Source organism: Microcaecilia unicolor, chromosome 1 (assembly GCF_901765095.1).
Source record: "Microcaecilia unicolor chromosome 1, aMicUni1.1, whole genome shotgun sequence".
Classification (NCBI taxonomy): Eukaryota; Metazoa; Chordata; class Amphibia; order Gymnophiona; family Siphonopidae; genus Microcaecilia; species Microcaecilia unicolor.
This window is the reverse complement of record NC_044031.1, coordinates 728,892,823-728,920,558: the sequence shown is the minus strand read 5'-3', so window position 1 is coordinate 728,920,558 and position 27,736 is coordinate 728,892,823. Positions and strand designations below refer to the sequence as shown.

Here is a 27,736-nt window from a genome sequence, read left to right as displayed (position 1 = left end):
AGTGGGTCAGGCAGGGGCTTAAACAAGAATTTAAAACCAAGCTTGCTAAACCTTAATTCACCCAGGACATTAGGAATCATTCATTCACTCTTACCTCTAAGGATTCTGGAAGTCCTGCATCTCTTTTCCTGTCTCATAATAGCTCTCTAGTCAGGGGTGTGCTGGTAAATTTTTAACATCGGGCTCTCTCTCCGGACATAGCCGGCCCTGAAATTTGGGGGGAGGGGGGAATACATGCCTCTCTCTCCCCTCCCTTGTGCGGGCACACTAGGCATACCTTTGCCGAGCCCCACCAGCCAATCAATGGACTGCCACCATTCTCTGCTGCTTGTTTCTGGCTCTGAGCAGCATGATGGAACCTTCTTGCGCTTGCATGAAAAGTCCCAGCCTGATGCTCAGAGTCAGAAACAAGGAGCAGGGAGCAGCAGCAGTCTATTTACTTGGCTGGTGGGGCCAGTATCACTGCCAGCAAAGTAAAAGAGAATTCAGGAGGGGGCCCAAGCCTACATTTTGGGAGTCAGTTGTTAGAATAGCCATGGGGAGGCCTACTTTAACAACCGGCTCCCCAAATTCTTAAAAACTTAACAAACGACTCTCGCGAGCCCGTGAGAGCCCGTGAGAGCCCGCTCCAGCACACCACTGTCTGTAGTCCATTATGTTCTCAGGTGTAAATATTCACAACAGCTTTAATTGAATGGGTATTTTTCATAAAGATATTTTAAATATACTTATTCCTACCCCAAATACAGGTATTAGAAGGTTAGACAGCTGCTGGCATGGAAGGTGTGAAAACTGTGCCATGAGGAATGCTGCCTTCTTGTACAGAACGCCGAAGACAATGACCCGTTCCAGCAGTGATAGCAGTTCCAATCTCCGATCTTCTTACAGCAATGCTGCCCCTTACCAACTCTCCGGTTTGACCTCAAGGGTTCGTAGTGTTGATGTACCGGTTACCAGACAGCCAGACCTGTTGCTTTCATGCTCCCGGAACAGTTTGGAGACTCATTCCCCTGTGAGCAATGAAGCAGGCCGTTCACCCCAGAACTTTAAAATACCCAACGGAGATATGGCAGGCATAGTTGTTAAAAAATCTAAGGTATCAAAACCAAAACCTCCACCCAGAAAGTATTTTAAACAAGACTCAAGAGACAGTGAGCCATGTAGCATTCATGTGACAGCAGACAGGACTTCAGAAGAGGAAAAGAAGCTTTCTACCATAAGTATTCAGGTAAGACAAATCTACTACTACTACTACTACTTAACATTTCTGAAGCGCTACTAGGGTTACACAGCGCTGTACAATTTAACATAGAGGGATGGTCCCTGCTCAAAGAGCTTACAATCTAAGAGACAAGTGAACGGTCAGTCCGATAGGGGCGGTCAAATTGGGGCAGTCTGGATTTACTGAACGGTAAGAGTTAGGTGCCAAATGCAGCATTGAAGAGGTGGGTTTTAAGCAAAGACTTGAAGATGGGCAGGGAGGGGGCTTGGCGTAAGGGCTCAGGAAGGTTGTTCCAAGCATAGGGTGAGGCGAGGCAGAATGAGCGGAGCCTGGAGTTGGCGGTAGTGGAGAAGGGTACAGAGAGGAGGGATTTGTCCTGTGAACGGAGGTTACGGGCGGGAACGTAAGGGGAGATGAGGGTAGAAAGGTAGTGAGGGGCAGCAGATCGAGTGCATTTGTAGGTAAGAAGGAGAAGCTTGAATTGAATGCGGTATCTGATTGGAAGCCAGTGAAGTGACCTGAGGAGAGGGGTGATATGAGTATATCGGTTCTGGCGGAATATTAGACGTGCAGCAGAGTTCTGAACAGATTGAAGGGGGGATAGATGGTTAAGTGGGAGGCCGGTGAGGAGTAAGTTGCAGTAGTCAAGGCGAGAGGTAATGAGAGCGTGGACGAGAGTTCGGGTGGTGTGTTCAGAGAGGAAAGGGTGAATTTTGCTGATGTTAAAGAGGAAGAAGCGGCAGGTCTTGGCTATCTGCTGGATATGCTGGATCTGATAGAACAATAGAAAAAAGACCCCATCAATGGGGTACTTAGGCAAAGCTTTCAAGCCGTTATGCGGCTTCATTTTCTTTAGCCAGCTGTAATGTCACATATGCTCAAATTCTATCAACAATCTGACATGACAAGTGGATTCACAATTAGGAGTGAATCATGAGTATATGTAACACTCATAATTAGAGCAGTGTGCATGGGTGCTTCTTCCTTGCTGATCTTAAAAATGATTAGGGAGAGCTGTTAACACTGGAAAAGGGATATCGGTGCATTTATGGAGTCCGAGTGCCTTGCCAGTGATTCTAGTAGTGACAGAGTTTAAAAAGGGGTTGGACGGTTTCCTAAAGGACAAGTCCATAGATCGCTACTAAATGGACCGGAAAAATCCACAATTTCGGGAATAACTTGTATAAAATGTTTGTACGTTTGGGTAGCTTGCCAGGTGCCCTTGACCTGGATTGGCCGCTGTCGGGGACAGGATGCTGGGCTCGATGGACCCTTGGTCTTTTCCCAGTATGGCATTACTTATGTACTTATGTACTACTACTACTTATCATTTCTATAGCGCTACAAGACGTACACAGCGCTATACATTTGAACATGAAGAGACAGTCCCTGCTCGAAAGAGCTTACAATCTAATTAGGACGGACAAATAAGAGATAGGGAATTACTAAGGTAGGAATGAAAAGAATGGGTACTGAACAAGTGAGTAAGGGTTAGGAGTTAAAAGCAGCATCAAAAAGGTGGGCTTTTAGCCTAGATTTGAAGACGGCCAGAGATGGAGCTTGACGTACCGGCTCAGGAAGTCTATTCCAGGCATGTGGTGCAGCAAGATAAAAGGAACGGAGTCTGGAGCTAGCGGTGGAGGAGAAGGGTGCAGATAAGAGAGATGCACTAGGGTGGTAAGTTCATTCACACTAATTGCAACAGTGACAGCATGCAGTAAAGTACCATGTGCTAACGGTGGATGCAGTCCATATGCATTCCCTGCCTATAACCCTTTCCATTTCCTGCCCCATAACAGGCTCTGCATTTAGTATGTGGAGTAGCATGCACTGTAATGCCACCAGTGCGTTAACAGTTGATGCCTTCTAATTCACAATCAAGCTTCTTGGCACACTTTAGTAAAAGAACCCCATTCACTGCTATATAAGGTTTGACCCATAGTATAATTAACACTGGACATGATCAGGGGTAGGCAAGTGAAGGGCAATTCTATAATTTATATGCCCATATTTAGGTACCCCTTTTGAGGTGTAGATATCTAGAATGCTAGTGCTTATGTGGCTGCAAACCAGGGGCATAGCCAGACTTCGGCGGGAGGGGGGTCTGGAGCCCGAGGTGAGGGGGCACATTTTAGCCCCCCTGGTGCCGACGACCCCTCCCCCCCCGCCGCCACCACCACCACCAATGTTGACCCCCCCCCTGCCGACAACCCTCTCGAGCCCCCCTCCTGCTGCCAACCCTCCCCCGCCGCCTACCTTTGCTGGCGGGGGACCTTAACCCCCACCAGCTGAGGTCCTCTTCTTCCGGTGCAAGGCTTTGTTCTGTTTCTGAGTCTGAGGTCCTGCACGTGCAGGACGTCAGACTCACAGAAACAGAACAAAGCCTTGCAGATCAGCCAGCAATGTGGCCGCTGGCTGATCTGCAAGGCTTCGTTCTGTTTCTGTGAGTCTGACGTCAGACTCACAGAAACAGAATGAAGCCTTTCGCTGGAAGAAGAGGACCTCGGCTGGCGGAGGTTGGGGTCCCCCGCCAGCAAAGGTAGGCGACGGCAGCGGCGGGGGAGAGTTGGCGGCGGGGGGGGGGGTAGAGAGGGTCATCAGCAGGGGGTCCAGGGACAAATCTACGGGGGCCCAGGCCCCAGTGGCCCCACGTACCTACGCCACTGCTGCAAACACTTACCCATGGCACATGTAATTTATATAGTGCATAAATGCAAAGGTATGTACACATGGGCAGGGCTTCTAGTTAGACATGTAACTTACAGAATTCTGTAAGTCACACATGTTTCTGCTGCATTTAGGCTCCTGCACGTCTGCTAGTTCTATGGCTGGTGTAACTGCAGGTGTATTAAAATTGAGCAAGCTGTTTTTCAGGTGCTGATCCTGGCCAGATAAATGCTTTTTGAATATCGGGAGGCAAGAGTTCCTTGATCTTAAAGCAAAGTACTAACAAAACACTCAGCATGCCATGCTTGAGATTTTATAGATAGATAACACACAGAGTTATTATGAATTCTGTAATTCACTTCGTTCTTTGCAAGGCTTGAAAAGGAGGAATGCAATTTTTTTAAAATTAAATTACATAATTAAAATTTACTTGCCAATATTTTTAATATAATAAATCCATATAATGAAGTAAAACCGGAGAGGACCTAACTTTAGAATGATGTGCATCAGAAGCATTATTAAATCCATTATGAAAGGTAAAAAAACCACTATGATTCATGCCTCATACACTTTCTTTGCAGCGATATGACTATAGTTTCAACCCAGCTTTAAATACATCAGCCTGCATTCTTGTTTGTTTGTCTTGGATTCGTACTGAAACCAGTCTCCAAGTTATAGAAGTTAAATAAGGGATCCTGTGCAAAGCAGCATGGATTATAGTTTCCGAGAAAGACTGAACCTCAGCAATGTGTTTTACTGCTAATCTTTAATTTATGTAGTTTTTTCTTCAGCCTTTTGCATATATATAAAAAAGTCTCCTTGACATGCAATTTTTTAAACTTCTGGAGTCTTCAACGCAGGTTGGTGTAGGCACTTTGAAGCAACACGAGGATGTGGTTGGGTTGAAGAGGAAATGCACATTGGTACAGGCTCTTTGCACAATGGTTCATGTCAAATGGCACAGAAGTATCATGCAAATACTTGTTAGGCTGCTCTGTTTGAGCACCTGCCATGAACTCTGCCAGGTTGCAGTGGCCTGACTGCAACCAAACTGGTATACTATATTATCAACGGTAGAAGAGCAAACCACAAAAAATAAAGCTTGTACACCCAATTGCTGAAGTAGCAGGCTGTCAGAATGTTATGTCATTGCATTTGCAGACAGAAAGTTCAGGCCCCTGCTCCAGAAATCAGATGTCAATCAAAGAATAATAGTAGGTGGTCCAAGCAGAAACTCTAATCCCAATAGGATTTAAATAGGAATTTCAAAGGGATGTATAAAATCCAGTTCTAAGGGAGGAGCCATGTCTTTCCTTTCAGGAGGGAGTCCAACTAAAAAGGATGTAGTAAAGCAGTGAGTGAGGAACAGGGCCCACCATGAGCTTAGCTGCCAGGGGCTGCCAGTTTGTTTATCAGCTGTTCCCTGGAGCCTGAATTTGTTTCTGTTCTGTAGTAAACTGTTCAAAGAAGTTGGTCTGATCCATAGCCGCTGAGAGGGGGTGGGGGCAGGGGGGACAAAATTCCCCTTGCCCGGGCCTCCAAGGGGGGCCCGGCGCCGCACTCCCACCCGCCCTCCGTTGTCAACCGCCTGGCACCGGGCCAGGCCCCCTGCAATGAAATCACAGCGCCTCTCACCTCCGTGTGCAAGTGCTGCAGGCAGCAGGGCAGCAGATCGCCTCCCTTCGGGCCTCCTTCCCTCCCTGTGACCCACCCTCGTCTGACGTAACTTCCACGAGGGCGGGACACAAGGAGGGCCAAAGGGAGGCGATCTGCTGCCCTGCTGCCTGCAGCGCTTTCACACAGAGGAGCTGTGATTTCAATGCAGGAGGCCCGGCCCGGTGGCGGACGGAGGGGGGCGGATGGAGGGGGGAGGCCCCAGGGCCGGCCTTGCCCCGGGCCCGGCCCAGTCTTCTGGCAGCCCTGGTCTGATACACAGCTTTCCCTCTGAGGCAAAGACTGCCCCAAAGCATTAAAGGGGCCCCTTTTACAAAAGGGTTGGAGTGCGGCAAAAGGCTTGCCGCATGCCAATCCGGAAGTACCGCTGGGTTACTGCAGCATCTTGGTAGTAATTCTGCCCCAGTGAGCGCCATTTCTTGCAGTATGTAAATGTATTTCCAGTGGCAGCACCGTGCACTGCTTGGTTACCATTGGGTTAGCATGGGAGCCCTTTCCGCTACCTCAGTGGGTGGTGGGAAGTGCTCCTCACCGAAATGGCCATGTAGCAAGTGCAAACTTACTGCAGAGTCATTTCTTTTTTCGGCCTTTTAATCTCTGCAGTAAAAGGGGCCTTGGTGCACAGCAAAAAGACGCTCTGCCACTAGTGCAGGGCCCTTTTACCCAGGGCCGCTGAGAGACTGGGCCAGGCCTGGGGCAAGGCCGCCCCCGAGGCCCCGCCCCTGTCACTGCTGCCACCCCCCCGAGGTTGCCACTCCCCCCCTCCTCCGTCCCCCTCCGTCTGCCACTGGGCCCCCTGCATTGAAATCACAGCGCCTCTCACTTCCATGTGAAAGCGCTGCAGGCAGCAGATCGCTTCCCGTTGGGCCTCCTTCCCTCCCCGTGTCCCGCCCTCGCGGAAGTTACGTCAGACGAGGGCGTGACACAGGGAGGGAAGGAGGCCCGAAGGGAAGCGATCTGCTGCCTGCAGCGCTTTCACACGGAGGTGAGAGGCACTGTGATTTCAATGCAGGGGGCCCGGCCCGGTGGCAGACGGTCGACGACGGAGGGTGGGTGTGACTGCGGCGCCGAGTCCCCCTTGGAGGCCCGGGCCCGGGGAATTTTGTCCCCCCTGCCCCCCTCCTCTAGGCAGCCCTGCGTTTACCGCAGCTTGGTAAAAGGGCTCCAAAGTCTGGTGACAGGGAAACTGTATCCCAGACCTTAGAGAAGAGCAAAGGTTGAAGCTGCTGACATAGACTGTGAGTACTCCAGGGGCAGTGGCGTAGGAAGGGGGGGGGGGCGGTCTGCCCCAGGTGCACGCCGCTGGGGGGGTGTTGGCTCCGCGCTGGTGCACTGCCCTCTCTGCCCCGGAACAGGTTACTTCCTGTTCCGGGACAAAGAGAGCAGTGAACCAGCGCGGAGCCGACACACCTCAGCAACGTGCAGTCGGGGCGGATCAGCCCTCCCGGCCGTCCCTCACCGCAGGTATGCGCTCCGGGGGGGGTGCACTCCAGCGGGAGGAGGGTGCGCCGTGCTGCACCCGGGGGGGGGGGGGGGGTGTGCAGCTGCGACCCGCCCCGGGTGTCAGCTCCCCTCGCTACGGCTCTGTCCAGGGGCAGGGAAATATTTCCTGAACGAGAATGTAACTCACCTTGAGCTACTACTGAAAAAGTTGTCAACAAAATCCAAGTAAATAAATCATCTGTAGAATCCTGTTGGGGAAGGATTGAAGGCTGGAAAATTTCTCATATCTTGTACATACAGTGGGGGAAATAAGTATTTGATCCCTTGCTGATTTTGTAAGTTTGCCCACTGACAAAGACATGAGCAGCCCATAATTGAAGGGTAGGTTATTGGTAACAGTGAGAGATAGCACATCACAAATTAAATCCGGAAAATCACATTGTGGAAAGTATATGAATTTATTTGCATTCTGCAGAGGGAAATAAGTATTTAATCCCTCTGGCAAACAAGACCTAATACTTGGTGGCAAAACCCTTGTTGACAAGCACAGCGGTCAGACGTCTTCTGTAGTTGATGATGAGGTTTGCACACATGTCAGGAGGAATTTTTGTCCACTCCTCTTTGCAGATCATCTTTAAATCATTAAGAGTTCTGGGCTGTCGCTTGGCAACTCGCATCTTCAGCTCCCTCCATAAGTTTTCAATGGGATTAAGGTCTGGTGACTGGCTAGGCCACTCCATGACCCTAATGTGCTTCTTCCTGAGCCACTCCTTTGTTGCCTTGGCTGTATGTTTTGGGTCATTGTCGTGCTGGAAGACCCAGCCACGACCCATTTTTAAGGCCCTGGCGGAGGGAAGGAGGTTGTCACTCAGAATTGTACGGTACATGGCCCCATCCATTCTCCCATTGATGCGGTGAAGTAGTCCTGTGCCCTTAGCAGAGAAACACCCCCAAAACATAACATTTCCACCTCCATGCTTGACAGTGGGGACGGTGTTCTTTGGGTCATAGGCAGCATTTCTCTTCCTCCAAACACGGCGAGTTGAGTTCATGCCAAAGAGCTCAATTTTTGTCTCATCTGACCACAGCACCTTCTCCCAATCACTCTCGGCATCATCCAGGTGTTCACTGGCAAACTTCAGACGGGCCGTCACATGTGCCTTCCGGAGCAGGGGGACCTTGCGGGCACTGCAGGATTGCAATCCGTTATGTCGTAATGTGTTACCAATGGTTTTCGTGGTGACAGTGGTCCCAGCTGCCTTGAGATCATTGACAAGTTCCCCCCTTGTAGTTGTAGGCTGATTTCTAACCTTCCTCATGATCAAGGATACCCCACGAGGTGAGATTTTGCGTGGAGCCCCAGATCTTTGTCGATTGACAGTCATTTTGTACTTCTTCCATTTTCTTACTATGGCACCAACAGTTGTCTCCTTCTCGCCCAGCGTCTTACTGATGGTTTTGTAGCTCATTCCAGCCTTGTGCAGGTGTATGATCTTGTCCCTGACATCCTTAGACAGCTCCTTGCTCTTGGCCATTTTGTAGAGGTTAGAGTCTGACTGATTCACTGAGTCTGTGGACAGGTGTCTTTCATACAGGTGACCATTGCCGACAGCTGTCTGTCATGCAGGTAACGAGTTGATTTGGAGCATCTACCTGGTCTGTAGGGGCCAGATCTCTTACTGGTTGGTGGGGGATCAAATACTTATTTCCCTCTGCAGAATGCAAATAAATTCATATACTTTCCACAATGTGATTTTCCGGATTTAATTTGTGATGTGCTATCTCTCACTGTTACCAATAACCTACCCTTCAATTATGGGCTGCTCATGTCTTTGTCAGTGGGCAAACTTACAAAATCAGCAAGGGATCAAATACTTATTTCCCCCACTGTATTAATTAAATACTGAAGTGCCCGTTAAAGGGGCTTTTTTTTTTTTTTTACCTTAAAGGCATTCTGGTTTCTGTGCCTAAATTTTTACTATTACCTTAGTAAGCTATGTAACTAGCAAGGGAATCTTTTATGGTCAGGTTTAAAGAAAAGAGGGAAGATGAATATTGTAGGCCACAGACATTAAATTGATAATTATGAACCCACCACCTCTGTGGGGACCCTGATCATGATTATTGAGGAGGATGGTAAACTAACAAAGCAGTATTTCCTCTATTCATTGATCTGAAGGAATGTCACTATCTCCCAATTAAATAAAGAATTCAATTCAGTGTCTTAGGTTTTGCTAACTAATATGTGCCATCGCGTTCTTTGAGATCAGTTAATTTAATCTTACAGATGACCTCATCTTTATTGAGTGTCCCTAGAATTGCATGTAGTTACCAGGCTCCAACTCTATGGAACTCTCTGTGGACTAATTTACGAGCAGATTTGACCTACTTTGTTCTCTGTGCCAAGATAAAGCTTAGCTATTTACGCTTGCTCCTATGCATGACGAGATATGTTTGTTTTATGAAGTTAATTTGTTTTATATATGTATGTGCGATTATAGATGTTAATTGACTTGTCTATAATGTAATAAATAAATGTAACCCTTACTTTTTATATGGAATTGTAATTACTTTTATATCTTTCTTAGCCTTCTGTCATTTGTGAGCACTTTGTCTTTATTATACATCTCTTATGTCTCCCTTGTAAACCGCCTTGATGTTAACTACTAACTACAAACCTAATCCTAAGCCTAAACACCCCCTCCTTCTGGAGACCTTGTGCTACATGTGTGCCTGAGATACTCTTGCTTATGTGTTTTGGAGTCTTGGGAGATTTACTGCAGAATAGTTTGGTTCTGCATAGTGTACAATACTGTCATTAGCATAACCATTTCAGATATTTAAATAATCCTGTTTAAGTATTCAAACTGTCACTGTAAAATATGCCACAGTTCCCTTTAGCTCTATTTAAGAGCCCTTAACTTTGCCACTGCAGCCTAATAGCATCAAGACTGCAGTGACTATATTTTATAGTGACAGTAAAGATCTACAGCATGCCAAATAGATAATCGGAAGGCTGTACTCTATAACCAGACGTCTATCAATTTTGCCTTCAGTGTTAACCCTTCCTTAGACAAGCCTTAAGAAGGGTCTACCAATGGGAACCTACATTAAACTATAGCATGGTTCTCAACCCTGTCATTGGGGAACACTCAAGTCAGTCAAGTTTTCAGAATATCTAAAAAGCAATATGCTTGAGATAGATTTGCATAAAAAAGGCAGTGCATGCAAATCTATTTCATTCGTATTCATTGTGGTTATTCTGAAAACCTGACTGGCTATGTATGCTCTGAGGACCGGATTGAGAAACGCGGAAATATGGCGCAATATGAGAAAAAAATGCAGTGTTTTTACCAGGAGTAAAAGGATTTCGTTAAACAAGAAACAGAAGCCAAGAACCAAGTATGGCCTTAAAACACTGAAAAAAACCATGCCGGGTTCCCTTTTACTTGTTCTTCTAAATGCACATATGGACTGCATTAAGGGGACAATTTTATAAAGTCATTTTATCACATATGTGGCAATAAGCACACATAAACTCATTATAAGGAAAGGCTACAGCAGCTAGGGCTCTTCAGCTTGGAGAAAAGACAGCTGAGGGGAGATAGAGGTCTAGAAAATAATGAGTGGAGTGGAACCGGTAGATGTGAATCACTTGTTTACTCTTTCCAAAAATACTAGGACTAGGGGGCACACAATGAAGCTACAAAGTAGTAAGTTTAAAATGAATCAGAGAAAATATTTCTTCACTCAATGTGTAATTAAACTCTGGAATTTGTTGCCAGAGAATGTAGTAAAAGCAGATAGCTTAGCAGGGTTAAAAAACAAAGGTTTGGATGGCTTCCTAAAGGAAAAGTCCATAAACCATTATTAAAATGGACTTTGGGGAAAATCCACTGCTTATTTAAGCAGCATAAAATGTACTGTACTGCTTTGGGATCTTGCCAGGTACTTGTGACCTGGATTGGCCACTATTGGGAAACAGGATGCTGGGCTTGATGGACCTTCAGTCTGTCCCAGTATGGTAATACTTATGTACTTATTTCTATAAAATAATGAGTGGAGTAGAATGGGTAGTCGTGAATCACTTGTTTACTCTTTCCAAAAATACTAGAATTAGGGGCATACAATGAAGCTACTAAATAGTAAATTTAAAACAAATAGGAGAAAGTATTTCTTCACTCAATATGTAATTAAACTCTGGAATTCGTTGCCAGTGAATGTGGTAAAAGCAGTTAGCTTAGTGGGGATTAAAAAGGGTTTGGATAACTTCCTAGAAGAAAAGTCCATAAGACATTGTTAATATGGACTTGGGGAAAATCTACTGCTTATTTTTTGGATAAGCACTATAAAATGTATTTTACCGTTTTGGGATCTTGCCAGGTACTTATAACTTGGATTGACCACTGTTGGAAACAGGTTGCTGGGCTTAATAAACCTTTAGTCTGTCCCTGTATGGCAACACTTATGTTCTTATTTATTTGTTGCATTTGTATCCCACGTTTTCCCACCTATTTGCAGGCTCAATGTGGCTTACATATTACCATGATGGCGATCGCTAATTCCGGTATGAGAAATACAGAGTGGTTTTGCGTTAAGGTTCATAAGTGACAGAGTAAATTAAGTAGTCAAGGAGAAAGAGTTAAGTTTTGTCCAGTTCATTTGTCCAGTTCTGGTATGAGTTTCGTTGTGTAGCAGGATTCAGATATTTAGGTTGTGTTATGACTGGGGAAATGTGAGCCTTTGTGCCCCGACTGAGCACGGCTAGGATGGAGTGACACCGCACTCGGTCAGGCAGCCAGACAACCCCTAGCTTCACCTGGGGAGTGACTGCCGTTCTCTGGGAGTTGAGCCCCCAGGTTCGGGCAGCCACCAGGACTTCTGGAACAGGCGGGGTTGCACTACCACTGACCAGACAGGCAGGCAAACAGACAGACACAGTCCAAAAGCCAGGTAAATCCGTAGGGTAAAGAGTAGTCAAAAACATTCCAAGGTCAAGGCAGGCAGCAAAACAAGCGAGGTCCGGGAAACAAGCCGAGGTCTGGAACACTGGAACTGAAAGCAAGGAGCACCGGCGTGGACCTCAAACACAATTGAAGCCGAAGCAACGAAGGACTGAAGGCAGGGCCTTAAGTAGTGGAGGAATTAGGCTCAAGCATGTGCAGCTGATTCAAGATGGCTGCCCCCATCAGCAGAGGTGCCTACATCCAAATATGGGCTTCCTTCCCATAGGCGTAGTTTGACTGTTTCATTTGGGGGGGCAAAGAATGGGCGGAGCATATTAGCATATCATTTGCATATATAAATATGCAAATGAATATGCTAATATGGAGGAAGGAAATGAAATTTACAGGCAAAATATCACAGATGCACATTTCAAAAAGCTGACACATTTCATTTAATAAATTATGAATAAAATACTTTTATTTACCTTTGTTGTCTGATCATTTAGTTTTTCTATTCGCTTTGATCCCAGTGTCTTCTGTTTTATGCAGTGTCTTCTTTCCAGTAGGCTTCCCTCTGCTCCCCACCCTCCCAGTCCCATCCATCTCTTGCTCCTTCCCTCTGCTCCCCAACCCTCCCAGTTCCATCCATCTTCTGTTCCTTCCCTCTGCTCACCATCCCTCCGTCCCATCCATCTTCTGCTCCTTCCCTCTGCTGTGCCTGACCTCTCCCAATCCCATCCATCTCCTGGTCCATCCCTCTGCTCCCCACCCCTCGCAGTCCCATCCATCTCTTGCTCCTTCCCTCTGCTTCCCACCCCTCCCAGTTCCATTCATCTCCTGCTCCTTCCCTCTGCTTCCCACCCCTCCCAGTCCCATTCATCTCCTGCTCCTTCCCTCTGCTTCCCACCCCTCCCAGTCCCATCCATCTTCCCTCTGCTCCCCACCCCCCACCCCCCCCGCGAGGTCCAAGATGGGACTCCGTTTACCCCCTCTCTTCCTCCCTCCCTCCGGCGCAGGCAACAGTCTTCAGCTTTTTCAGCGTTCCTGGCAGCGGTAGCGATGTACACGCTGCCTTCGGTCTGCCCCGGAAGCTTTCTCTTCAAGTTCCTGTTCCCACCTATGCGGGAACAGGAAGAGAAGGCTTCGGGGCAGAGCCAAAGGCAGCGTGTACAACGCTACCGCTGCCAGGAACGCTGGAAAAGACTGCTGCCTGCGCCGGAGGGAGGGAGGAAGAGAGAGAGGTAGACGGACACACTCCTCTCCATCCGCTTGGCTTCCCTGCCCTCTCTGTCTGCGTCCCGCCCGAAAGGAAATGATGTCAGAGGAAGGCGGGATGCAGATAGAGAGGGCAGGGAAGCCAAGCGGATGGAGAGGAGCGTGCCTGCATGTTTTTTTTTTTTTTTTTTTAAACTAATGGCGCGGCGGCGCCTCGCGTCGTTTGGGGGGCAATCGCCCCCCCCCAGTCTACGCCTATGTTCCTTCCTGACCTCGTTACTCCAAGATGGCTGCCCCCTCCTGAGCTGGCCAAGATGGCTGCTGTCCTTGATCCAACCAAGATGACAGCTGCCAGAAACAGGAAACAGAAACAGACCCATCCTGGAGAAACCACCTCCAAAATAGCCGGCTATCTCAGCCGGACCGCACCTCGCCAGCGAATCAGCCGTGCAGGCCTGGAACCAGGTGAGGAACGTAACAGGTTGGATCATTATGGTATGCCTTTTTGAACAGGGTGTTTTTTTAACGTGGTTTTACTACATCAATTCGTCATCAGTTAGATCGCAACAGATCGTCAGCATTTGACCTAGTAGACCATACTCTGCTTCTAGATAGACTTTCTTCAGATAGGATTAGGGATTTAGCTGTTGAATGGTTTAAATCTTACCTTTCCTTATGACTCTATATATGGTGTGCAAATTTCCATGCACAAAATTGCATACTGTCCTGAGATGCACACACAACTAAATTGGCTAATGAGCCAATTAAAGCCAATAATTTGGAGCTAACAATCAATTATTGGTGTTAATTAACAATAATTTGGATTTGTGCGTGCATCTTGCTACATACTGTTCTATAAAGATCCATGCACAGAGCTTATAGGACTCAATTCTGTAAATGGTGCCCAAATATGGGTGCCAAAAAAAATAGAGTGTTAAGTGCTGTTCTATAAACGGTGCTCCAAGTTGGACGCTGTTTATAGAATAGCGCTTAGCGATCGGATCCGCGCCCAATTTGGGGTATGAGAATTTACACCAACTGAACTATGGTAGAAATCCTCATGTCTAAATTAGGCATGGATCCCCTGAATTCTATAACACTGTGTGCAAATCCTAGAAATACCCCTGATCTGCCCATGACCCTCCCGTGGCCTTTTTGGTTCCACGTGGAAAAATATGTGCACACATCTTTATAGAATAGCCACTATAAAGATGCATGTGTAAAATAAAATTATTACCAATTAGAGCCAATAATTGATATTTTTACTGCCTAATTTTTGGTGCTAATTGGCTTGTTAATTAAATTGTGTGCACTGATTGAGTGCACATCCAAATCTGTGCATGTCATTTTGAGTGCTATATATAGAGGGGGGTCTTTTAGTAAGCAGTGGTAAGCCCAACATGGCTTACTGCTCACTAAACCGGAAGTACTATAGGGCTACCGTAGCAGCCTGGCAATAGTTTCTTCCCCCAGCGTGCGCCATTTCCGGCGCTACAAATGTATTTTTATTTTTGTAGCACTGGTGTTTACCCAGCAGTAATCAGGCAGTGCTGTGCACTGCCCGTTTACCACTGGGTTACCACGGGAGCCCTTACCACCACCTCAATGGGTGACAGTAAGTGCTCCTCCCAAAATGGCCACCTGGCAAGTGCTTTACTTGTCGCATGGCCATTTAAGCACATAAGCACTGCCACGCTGGGAAAAGACCAAAGGTCCATCAAGCCCAGCACTCTGTTTCTGACAGCGGCCAATCCAGGCCCCAAAAAACCCAAAATTTAATAACGATCAATGGACTTTTCCTTCAGAAATCTGTCCAGACCCCCTTTAAACTCAGCAAGGCCAGCTGCCATCACTACCTTCTCTGGCAATGAGTTCCAGAGTCTAACTAGGCGCTGAGTAAAGAAAAACTTTCTCCGATTTGTTTTAAACCTACCACATTCTAATTTCATCTTGTGTCCTCTGGTTCTATTATTGTTAGAAAGCGTAAACAAACGCCTCTCATCTGTCCACTCTATCCCACTCATTATTTTGTAAACCTCTATCATTTCACCTCTCAGCCGCCTTCTCTCCAGGCTAAAGAGTCCTAGCCATCTTAACCTCTCCTCATAGGGTAGTCGTCCCATCCCTTTTATCATTTTTGTTGCCCTTCTCTGCACCTTCTCCAATTCCTTTATATCTTTTTTGAGATGAGGCGACCAGAACTGAACACAATACTCCAGGTGCGGCCGCACCATGGAGCTATATAATGGCATTATAACATCCTCATGCCTGGTTTCTATCCCTTTTCTAATAATACTCAACATTCTGTTCGTCTTTTAGCCGCCGCAGCAAATTGAGCTGAAGATTTCAACGTCCTATCCACGATGACTCCCAGATCCCTTTCTTGGTCCGTAACTCCTAACGCGGAACCTTGCATAACATAGCTGTAATTCAGGTTCCTCCTTCCCACATGCATCACTTTGCACTTGTCAACGTTGAACTTCATTTGCCATTTGGACACCCAATCCCCCAGTCTCACGAGGTCTTCTTGTAATTTTTCACACTCCTCCCGTGACGAGATGACCCTGGATAATTTTGTGTCATCTGCGAATTTAATTACCTCACTAGTTTCTCCCATCTCGAGGTCATTTATAAATATGTTAAAAAGCAGCGGTCCCAGCACAGACCTCTGAGGGACCCCACTAACCACCCTTCTCCATCGAGAATAATGGCCATTTAACCCTACTCTCTGCTTCCTATCCTTTAACCAGCTCTTAATCCATAATAATACACTGCCTCCAATCCCATGACTCTCCAGTTTCCTTTGGAGTCTTTCATGCGGCACTTTGTCAAACGCCTTCTGAAATTCTAGATATACAATATCCACCGGCTCCCCTTTGTCCACGTTTGTTCACCCCCTCGAAAAAATGCAGTAGATTTGTGAGGCAAGACTTCCCTTCACTAAAACCGTGCTGACTTTTTCTCAGTAGCCCATGCTTTTGTATGTACTCTGTAATTTTATTCTTAATAATAGCCTCCACCATTTTTCCCGGCACCGACGTCAGACTCACCGGTTTATAATTTCCTGGATCGCCTCTGGAACCCTTTTTAAAAATCGGCGTTACATTGGCCACCCTCCAATCTTTCGGTACCACACCTGTTTTTAGGGATAAATTGCATAAAATAGCCAAGACTTTTACCCACTGCACTAAAAGGGGACCTCAGCGGATGTCAAAAACAGACGTTAATGCCAGCGTAGACCCCCTTTTGCCACAGCTTAGTTTAAGGACCACAGAATTATGGAGATAGTATGCAACTCGAAAGGGGGCATAGCCATGGGTGGGGTATGGGCAGGTCTGGGACATTCACTAAAGATGCATTGCAGTATTACTGAATACCAGAGATCTGTGCCTAAGTTATGTACCAGGATTTACACTTGGAGTATTGTGTCCAGTTTTGGAGGCTGTATCTTGCTAAGGATGTAAAGAGACTTGAAGAGGTTCAGAGAAAAGCGACAAAAATGGTATGGGGTTTACGTAGCAAGATGCACATGGAGAGACTTGGTGACCTGAATATGTATACTCCGGAGGAAAGGAGAAATTGGGGTGATAGGATTGAGGTTCAAATATTTGAAAGGTATAAATTCGCAGACAAACCTTTTCCAGAGATGGGAAAGTGTTAGAACTAGAGGACATGAATTGAGTGGAGTGGAACGGGTAGATGTGAAGCGTCTGTTTACACTTTCCAAAAATACTAGGACTAGGGGGCAAGCTACAATGTAGAAAATTTAAAACGAATCAGAGAAAATGTTTCTTCACTCAACATGTAATTAAACTCTGGAATTCGTTGCCAGAGAATGTGGTAAAGGCGGTTAGCTTTGCGAAGTTTAAAAAAGGTTTGGACGGCTTCCTAAAGAAAAAGTCCATAGACCATTATTAAATGGACTTGGGGAAAATCCACTATTTCTGGGATAAGCAGTATAGAATGTTTTGTACTTTTTTGAGATCTTGCCAGGTATTTTTGACCTGGATTGGCCACTTTTGGAAACAGGATGCTGGGCTTGGTTGACCTTTGGTCTTTCCCAGTATGGCAATACTTATGTACTTATGAGATTGAAAGGGGGCTGACTCAGGAATAATGTCATGAAGTATTTCTTCACTGTGAGCAAGTGCAAAGTGATGCATGTGGGAAAGAGGAACCCGAATTATAGCTACATAATGCGAGGTTCCACGTTAGAAGTCACCGACCAAGAAAGGGATCTAGGCGTCGTCGTTGATGATATGTTGAAACCCTTTGTTTTGTGTGCTGCGGCAGCTAAGAAAGCAAATAGAATGTTAGGTATTATTAGGACAGGAATGGAAAACAAAATGAGGACGTTATAATGCCTTTGTATTGCTCCTTGGTGCGACTGCACCTTGAATATTGTGTTCAGTTCTGGTCGCCGTATCTCAAAAAAGATATAGTGGAATTAGAAAAGGTACAGAGAAGGGCGATGAAAATGATAAAGGGGATGGGACACCTTCCCTATGAGGAAAGGTTGAAGTGGCTAGGGCTCTTCAGCTTGGAGAAAAGACGGCTGATGGGAGATATGATAGAGGTCTATAAAATAATTGAGTGGAGTGGAACAGGTAGATGTGAATCGTTTGTTTACTCTTTCCGAAAATACCAGGACTTGGGGGCATGAGATGAAGCTACAAAGTAGTAAATTTAAAACGAATTGGAGAACATTTTTCTTCACTCAATGTGTAATTAAACTCTGGAATTCGTTGCCATAGAATGTGGTGACGGCGGTTAGCTTAGCGGGGTTTAAAAAAGGTCTGGACGGCTTCCTAAAGGAAAAATCCATAGACCATTATTAATATGGACTTGGGGAAAATCCACAGCTTATTTCTGTGATAAGCAGCATAAAATGTATTGAACTTTTTCGGGATCTTTCCAGGTATTTGTGACCTGGATTAGCCACTGTTGGAAACAGGATGCTGGACTTGATGGACCTTTGGTCTGTCCCAGTGTGGCAATACTTATGTACTTATATCTGCCTTTTTAATTCTTTTTCAGAGAAAGGTTGTAACTCGAGAGATTGGTTACTGCTGCACAGTTCTGCTTATGTTAGGAACAAAAGAGTGAAAAGTGTCTTTCTTTACATCTGTGCTTTATGTGGTTTGTGTAATGATATTTTAACCTGTCTCTACTTCCTGCTGTTTCTTTAACAGGAAGCAGGAAATACGCTATTGAAGGGAAATAAAACTCTTGTAACTCACAGCATCTCTGCAAATTCTTCAGCATCAAGATCCCCAGGAGAGTCATTTACAGAGCGCGTGGAGACAATCCAACAGGTGACAAACTCAGGTAGGAGCAGTATGAATTTGTTTAGACATTTTAAATGTAAACAATATTATTTAGTTGCACATGGAAAACTAATGATTGTTTATCACTTCTGAAATGGGTTCAAAAAGACCCTAAAGCTTTAGGGCCTTTTTGAACCATCAGTATTACATGACCTGGGTTGTTCTTTTGTATCTTTCTCAATGGCCAGTAATATCTATGAAGAAATTACTGGCCATTTTCTGGGGGCTGTTTACTAATTTGCACATTAACAGCCAATACTAAGGTATGTTAAATGTTATTTATTTATTTTATTTATTTGCATTTGTATCCCACATTCCCCCACCTATTTGCAGGCTCAATGTGGCTTACATAAAATTTGTTAGCATTGTCAAAACAGGATATCAGATACAGTTAGTAGTGTGGAGCGACTGAGGAAGGGAAAAGTGAAGAGGGAAGAGAGTTGTTAGGGTATTTATAGAGGTGGGTGTTCGTAGTTGAGTGGTTGTTGAGGTGACTCAATTAGGTTGTAGGTTCTCGTTGTAGGCCTTGTTGAAGAGGAATGTTTTCAGAGATTTTCGAAAGATAGTTGTGTCTTTGATTGCTTTCAGGTCTTTAGGTAATGCATTCTACAACTGCGTGCTCTTGTAAGAGAAGGTAGTGTCATGCACCAGCTTGTATTTAAGTCCTTTGCAGCTGGGGTAGTGTAGGTTGAGAAATTTGCGGGATGATCTTGTGGCGTTTCTGGGAGGTAGGTCCACGAGGTTTAGCATGTAGATTGGTGCATCTGCATGAATGATTTTATGTACAATCGTGCAGATCTTGAATGCAATGCGTTCCTTAAGTGGGAGCCAGTGAAGTTTCTCTCTTAGGGGCTTTGCGCTTTCATATTTAGTTTTTCCAAATATGAGTCTGGCAGCTGTATTCTGGGCAGTTTGGAGTTTTTTGATTGTCTGTTCTTTGCACCCAGCGTACAGTGCATTGCAGTAATCCAGATGACTTATTACCATTGATTGTACCAAGGTACGGAAGATGTATCTCGGGAAGAAAGGTTTTACTCTTTTCAGTTTCCACATGGTGTAGAACATCTTTTTTGTCGTGTTTTTCACGTGGGTGTCAAGAGTGAGGTTTCGATCAATGGTGACTCCAAGGATCTTCAAGTTTTGTGAGATCGGAAGGGAACAGTATGGTGTGGTTATGGTGTTGAAGTTTTTTTGTGTTATGTTGTGATGTGAATACAAGACATTGTGTTTTTTCTGCGTTTAATTTTAGTTGGAATGCATCTGCCCAAGTATGCATTATTATTATTATTGCATTTGTACCCCACATTATCCCACCTTTTTGCAGGCTCAATGTGGCTTACAGAGTGTTGTTATGATGCAGTCATTACATGATCTTAGATAAAGTCGAAAATAAGTTAAGGTTGGTAAATTTAGAAGTAAGAGCTAGGTAGGTATTGTGAGAGGTATTTTGGATGCACCTGGGTAGTTTGGGAATAGTCAGTTAGTGAGGATGTCCTTAATAGGCTTTGTTAAAGAGGTGTGTCTTCAGAGATTTGCGAAAGCTGGTTAGGTTGTTCATTTTTTTCAGGGCCATTGGTAGTGTGTTCCAGATCTGTGTACTTTTGTACTCAAAAGTGGTAGCATAGTAAAAAACATAGTAACATAGTAGATGACAGCAGAAAAAGACCTGCACGGTCCATCCAGTCTGCCCAAGAAGATAAATTCATATGTGCTACTTTTTTATTTGTACTGTCCTCTTCAGTGCACAGACCGTACAAGTCTGGCCAGCCCCATCCTCGCCTCCCAACCACCAACCCCGCCTCCCAACCACCAGCTCTGGCACAGACCGTATAAGTCTGCCTAGCACTATCCCCGCCGCCCAACCACTAGCCCCGGCACAGACCGTATAAGTCTGCCCAGCACCAGGGGCGTATCTGCGTGGGGCCTCAGGGGCCTGGGCCCCCGCAGATTTTGCCCTGGACCCCCCTACCGCCATCAACCCTCCCCCGCTGCCGTTCTTACTTTTGCTGGCGGGGGACCCCAACCCCCGCCAGCCGAGGTCTGCTTCCACCTGCCGCTGCCGTAAAAACTTCTTCTTCAGCCGGCGGGGGACCCCAAACCCCCGCCAGCCGCCCCGCGGTGTTTAAAATTCATCTTCGGCCTCCGTGGCCGTGCTGCTGTGATAGGCGCTGTTGAAATCCACTTCGGAGTCTGACGTCGCAGCACGTACAACGTACAACGACGTCAGACTCCGAAGTGGATTTCAACAGCGCCTATCACAGCAGCACGGCCACGGAGGCCGAAGATGAATTTTAAACACCGCGGGGCGGCTGGCGGGGGTTTGGGGTCCCCCGCCGGCTGAAGAAGAAGTTTTTGCGGCAGGTGGAAGCAGACCTCGGCTGGCGGGGGTTGGGGTCCCCCGCCAGCAAAAGTAAGAACGGCAGCGGGGGAGGGTTGGCGGCGGGAGAGGGGTGGAGAGAGTCATTGGTGGCGGTGGGGGCTCGGCGGCGGGGGGGGGGCTAAAATGTGCCCCCTCCCTCTGGCTCTGGCCCCCCTACCGCCGGAGTCCAGATACGCCCCTGCCCAGCACTAGTCCCGCCTCCCAACCACCAGCCCCAGCACAGACCGTATATGTCTGCCCAGCACTAGCCCCGCCTCCCAACCACCAGCTCTGCCACCCATTCTAGGCTAAGCTCCTGAGGATCCCTGTTTGTATTTGATTCCTTTGCAGCTGCACTAGGTCAGGGGTAGGCAACTCCGGTCCTCGAGAGCCGCAGGCAGGTCAGGTTTTCAGGATATCCACAATGAATATGCAGGAGATAGATTTGCAAGCACTGCCTCCATGGTATGCAAATCTATCTCCTGCATATTCATTGTGGATATCCTGAAAACCTGACCTGCCTTCGGCTCTCGAGGACCGGAGTTGCCTACCCCTGACCTAGTTCATCTTTTGGAGATGTTTTTTTTTGTCTCTATTGATGTTTCAAAGTTTGTTAAAAATTGGGAAGTTTATATACAGTTGGTTAGAAACATCAAAACACTACATTTTTAGTTTGTTGTGCTTAATAATATTGACTGAGGCTTTTTCCTCCTAAACAAAGTTACATTCTCATAGTTAGAGTATGGTTTGGTTGATCTAGGCTGTCTTTGATATCATGAGATTCCATATTAATTATGATTTCACCTCTCATATATATTTGAAATACAGGTATAAAGCTAAGTAAATGACTATTGGTGGTTCCTTCTCCTGGCATGCAGTATGGCCTTTTCAATTGCTGGGCCACAAGTGTGGAATACCTCTCTTTAGATATTAGTGAGAATCTAATTATCTAATTTCTGAAAAAATATTAAAAGGTCTTCTTGTTATGGAGGCCTATGGTACTGACTCAGCTGTTATTTTTCCCCAGCCTGATGGTAGGGAAGTTCTTTTTATAGGTGGTTAATTTAGAATGGTTTATAAGGATATGTTTTTTGGTTTTAAATATTTATCTTATTTTAATCTATTTTATTATTTTACCCAGTTTGTATGTCTGCTCCCTTCTTTGTATCCCTTCTTTGGCTATAGTTATATTTTTGTTCAATTGTATTCCACTTAGAATTAGTTTAATCCATGCCCCCTGATATTCAAAATCATTTAACCGTCCAAGAATGGCACCTAGTTGGTTAAATGGCACTTAACCAGATATCCAGAGATAGTTAGCGGGGGATAGCCGGTTATCCCCTGCTGAAAGTTCCTATTTAGCGCATAGGATATAACCGGGTATATTGCGTTATATAGCTGGCTATCTCTGTATATGCAATCCATATTCGGATATTGTAAGTAGCCAAATCGGGCTGCTTAAATAGCTGGTATATGTTTAGCTGGTTTAAAGTTAACCGGCTATCTTTGAATATTGATGTAGCTGGTTAACTTTAAACCAGCTAAAAATAAACTGGATATTCACGGTCTAGCACTGAATATCTGGGCTGACGCCGACTGCGGGAGTTAGCCAGGTTTCCTCCCCTGTTCTGAATATCGGCCCCATGTTCTTTTTACCTGTAATTTTCAAAGTTGTACAGTGCAGGGTACAACATAAAAATAAAAATATAATCCACAACAAACGATTCCTCCTTCCCCTCCTCAACCTTCCAGAAATCAACCCCACACCCCACCTAAATCCCTCTCACTTACCCAAGATTAGCATAAAAAATACTTACAAAAGAGTCAGGTTTTAAGTTGTTGCCTAAAACAAACATAATCCTGAGCAACTTTCAGTTCTAATAAGTTTTCTTAAACCAGGGAAATATAAATATTTTATACATAGCAAACACAAACGTACTTGTAAAAACTGTGAAGTGCCCCACAGTGCAACCCGTTTCTGTTTATTTACAGTGTGCTATAAATATCATTATTTTTTTTCAAATTTAGGAAATCATATTGCAAGAGCTAATAGGCCATTACTTAGAAGACAAGCAAAGGTTGATTATAGTCCTGACCCGACAGCAGAAGACCCTTGGGTCAGAATTTCAGACTGCATCAAGAGCCTGTTCAATCCGACAATGAGCAACAACAACAACCATTTGGCTTTGGAATCTAACATTGACACAAATGAACAAACTCAAAATCTTACATGTCCAGATATATCTGTGCAACGGCAGAAATCAGAATCTGGCATTATTCTTCAAAAAGCATACAGTTCAGATGATGCTGCCAGCCTGAAGAAGGGTCCTCCAGTGGCACCTAAACCAGCCTGGTTTCGCCAGAGTTTAAAGAGTTCAAAGAGTGGAAGTACAAATACCAAAACATTTGGAGATAGAATCTTAACTGGACAATGCACGGGTTCAAGCAGAAAACTGGATTCCGATTTGCCTACTTCAACCCGAATTTCACCAATAAAGGAAAAGATAAGTTCCTTTGAAACCTTTGGCACATCTCAGTCACTGGAGAAAGGAAGCAGGAGATTTACTCCTAAGATATCTGTATCTACAGCAGAAAAATGGAAATGTAGAAAAGGACCAGAATCAATTTCCTGCTTAAGTGAGGTCACTGTTAAAAAGGAATCTCATGATGCCAAAGATATCCAGCATCAATTAAACCTTACTCCAGCATTGGGCACAAAGTGTGCAGAATTGACTCCCTCTCTACAACAGAATATTTTGCCTACTCCAAGAAGGAGCAGTAGCACAAGTGATGAACTGCCTTCAGACTTATTACACTCTCACTCAGATGATCTTGTAGTCATAAAGGCGCCGAGCCAACGAACAAGGAGTTTCCCATTGACTACTACCCAATCTATGGAGCTGATGAAGACAAATACTGAAAAATACAGCAAAATCTATTCCATCAGCAACCAAGTTTCATTTGCTTTAATGAAATCATTTCTTTCCCTTCCCCAGTCTCCTGCAGCATCTTTTTGCAATAATAGTCCATGGAATACTTCGGTAGAATCATCTGAGTCCTCCACAGAAGAAGAAACCACTCCTAATTCTCCTACTACGGAAGGACAACACTTGGACACAGGATTTTCTGTTAAGTAAGATGCACAGTTTTGATCATTTGTAGGGTTTGTCTACTACCTATTCCTGAATTTAATGTTGTTAACCAATGAAGCAGGATGCATAATTGACAGGTACAATTATTGATCACTAGTAAACACCACTAGGTCAGTGTCAGTTGGACAATGTACTGTTTAGAGCCCTATTGGGCATTTCGGCATGTCCTGATGGACTGAGTTCTACCAGGATTCAGGCCGAAGAGCACCTGAAGGCTGGGCTGCCAATGAAAAATCAAAGAGAATGTTAAAAATAAGTGTGAGGCCCCTGTATTCCTGCAAGGCTCATGGCCATGCCATATTTCCACTTTCTCCTGCAGCATGGACTTACTGTATTAGTAACATCATTGGGATTCTTCTGGTCGAGGGTGAAAGGTGAGGTAAAGGGATGGGCTGGTTTGAAAAATAATGTCCTGGGTTGGTATTTTGGTACAGACCACCTCTGCACACTATCAGGCTTATTTTTGAAAGAGAAGGGCACAAATCGGAAGATGGGCGTCCTTCTCACAGGGTCACCCAAATTGGCATAATCGACGACCAAAGTTCACAGGGGCATGTCGGAAGCATAGCAAAGGCGGGACTGGGGCGTGCTTAACACATGGGCATCCTCGGCTGATAATGGAAAAAAGAAGGGCGTCCCTGATGAACACTTGGATGACTTTACTTGGTCCTTTTTTTTTTACGACCAAGCCACAAAAATGTGCCCTAAATGACCAGATGACCACCGGAGGGAATCGGGGATGACCTCCCCTTACTCCCCCAGTGGTCACTAACCTCCCCTCTAACCCTAAAAAATTTAAAAAAAAAAATATTTTCCCAGCCTTTATGCCAGCCTCAAATATCATACCCAGCTCCATGACAGCATTATGCAGGTCCCTGGGTACTGCAGTGCACTTCAGGCAGACGGACCCAGGCCCATCCCTCCCCTACCTGTTACACTTGTGTTGGTAAATGTGAGCCCTCCAAAACCCACCAAAAACCCACTGTACTCACATGTAGGTGCCTCCCTTCATCCCTAAGAGCTATGGTAGTGGTGTACAGTTGTGGGGAGTGGGTTTTGGGGGGGGGGTTGGGGGGCTCAGCACACAAGGTAAGGGAGCTATGCTCCTGGGACCTTTTTCTGAAGTCCACTGCAGTGCCTCCCTAGGGTGCCCGGTTGGTGTCCTGGCATGTGAGGGGGACCAGTGCACTATGAATGCTGGCGCCTCCCATGACCAAATGGCTTGGATTTGGTCATTTCTGAGATGGGCGTCTTCGGTTTCCATTATCGTCGAAAATCGGGGACGACCATCTCTAAGGTCGACCTAAATGTTGAGATGTGGACGTCCCCGACCGTATTATCGAAATGAAAGATGGCCGCCCATCTTGTTTCGATAATACGGGTTTCCCCGCCCCTTCGCAGGGACGTCCTGCGAGGACGTCCTCAGGAAAACTTGGGCACCCCATTCGATTATGCCCCTCCACATTTTTCTCTAATGATATTTATATAGCTGTGATGTGTGCTTGAGACCCCTACAGTTGATTGGATTTATCCCTGGTTTTCAAAAACTACTTTTCTTTACATTATCTGCTTTTAAAATGTTCTCCCTACAATCTACATGTAGAAATTCTATATCCAGAATCAAGATTTGTGCTTGACATCCAGTAGCTATCATAAATGGGCAGAGGGCAACATTTTTAACATAGGGCATGAGGCTTAACAGGTCCCTTAGAAGGTGAATGAGAGTAACCATCTCTTGTCTAGTCACAAACTGTGGGAAATATCTGTAGCATTTCTTTTCTGATGCAATGCCCATAAAATTGCTTATTCTGTGCAGTGCTAATGTTCTCATAATAAGTGAAACCTTTCAGTTGCATTCCTTCATTTGGCTGTAACTGATAGGTGATAGTTCTTTAATTCATCAGTTAAAGTCAAATTTTGCACACAAAGAAAACACCTCACCTACAGCTCATGATGCAGTCTCCCTGCTTTGCTCCACTGTGCCTACAAAATGGTTGTCTGAAGAATTTATGTGCAGAGCAACCAGTGAGCTGAAGAAAGAGTGAATTTTAACTAGTCCACCTATGACCTTAGTGAATCAGACTCCAACAGCAGGAAATCAGAGAAAAAAAAAAGACAAATTATGAACCTGATTATCCAATTTTATTGCTACTTTGATGAAGAGGACTCCTTTCTTTTTCCTTGCAAAGTACAAATAATGTACAGCTCTTTGAGCAGGGACTGTCTTTCTTCTATGTTTGTGCAGCGCTGTGTATGCCTTGTAGCGCTATAGAAATGCGAAATAGTAGTAGTAGTACATGGGCACAGGCAAATCCTGGTTCTTAACTCTGCTTTCCTACTCTTTCAGTCTTTCCAAACTGAGGGAATATAGTGTAGGCCCTTCAGATGAGGGGAAGGAAGAAGATACACGGGAACAGTTTTCATCCCTGTCTTCTGGTATATCCGGTCAGTCAGTTATCTCTCTGCTTCCTCCTGAAGAACTGGAGAAGCTTATTGAAGAAGTGAAGGCTCTGGATGAGGAGACCTTAAAGGTATGTGCTTTGTATGAAGTGCATTGCAAATCCGTGAAGCTTGCTTAGTCTGGGTACAACACATGTATTTTGGGGACCAAAACTATGATTGGGCGTGATTTGTCTTAAGCAAAATTTAACTTAAGAACTTAAAAAGAGGTAACTCGTTTATACAAATAGCAGTAATCCTTCAAGTTCCTCAGCCCACGACTTAAAGCAGTTCATCTCCAGTTAAACCATAATTGTCCCCAAAACAGGTCTGTCTTTCAAATTAAGTACCTGCCTGACAGTGGCGTCGCGAGGGCAGCTGACACCCGGGGCGGGTCGCCGCTGCGCACCCCCCCCCCGGGTGCAGCGCGACGCACCCTCCCCCCTCCGTAGCGCAACACCCCCCCTGCCCGCGAGAACATACCTGGAAGGCGGTGAGGGGCGGGTGGGAGGGCCAATCCGCCGAGAGCACGCCGCTGGGGGGGGTGTCGGCGCCTCGCTGGTTCCTTGCTCTCTCTGCCCCGGAACAGGAAGTAACCTGTTCTGGGGCAGAGAGAGCAAGGAATCAGCGAGGCGCCGACACCCCCCAGCGGCGTGCACCCGGGGCGGACCGCCCCACCGCCCCCCCCCTTCCTACGCCACTGCTGCCTGATATACTATTTCATGGCAATGGGGAAACTATTTTGTAGATATATGTAAGGAGTATTAGGGATTTGCATTTGTTTGAAATGACATAGGAAATGTCAATGACATGTACCATAAATCCAATTTAATTAGGCGAGGGCATCAGATCAAGAATATCAAAAATATATCCAAACATCCACACACATTAAATTCAACAGAAAGCACATGACTCCTCAGTGGTGACTCATTTTATTTATTTATTGCATTTGTATCCCACATTTTCCCACCTTTTTGCGGGTTCAGTGTGGCTTACAATAAGAAATGAATGATGGAAGTACAATTTGTTACAGATTGGTTATGGATTACATTGTGCAGAATTATGCGAGACAATCGAAGTGTCGTTAAGGAGTGCAACAATGGAACACAAACATTGAACATTGGAAGGAGACAATGGGAGCTTGAAGGGCAATATTAAGGCGTAAAGACATATGGTATACATATTTCTGTGAGTGATGTGGGATTACGGGGGATGAGAGTTCAGAAGTGGATTTATAGTGCATTACTAAACAGTAAGTGTGGATTTTATGTGTTTTGGCTCTTTCCGTAAAT

General features: G+C 45.5%; 1 protein-coding gene across 1 annotated transcript in view; it reads left to right on the top strand.

Annotated features, from left to right (window-relative positions):
- The window catches only part of IL16 (interleukin 16), a 140,766-nt gene that overhangs the window by 76,606 nt on the left and 36,424 nt on the right, over nucleotides 1-27,736 (top strand). Inside the window, 4 exon segments of the mRNA XM_030192022.1 lie at nucleotides 750-1,228; nucleotides 18,360-18,495; nucleotides 22,882-23,986; nucleotides 26,353-26,536. Of these exon segments, the coding sequence (XP_030047882.1) occupies nucleotides 750-1,228; nucleotides 18,360-18,495; nucleotides 22,882-23,986; nucleotides 26,353-26,536 (1,904 nt within the window).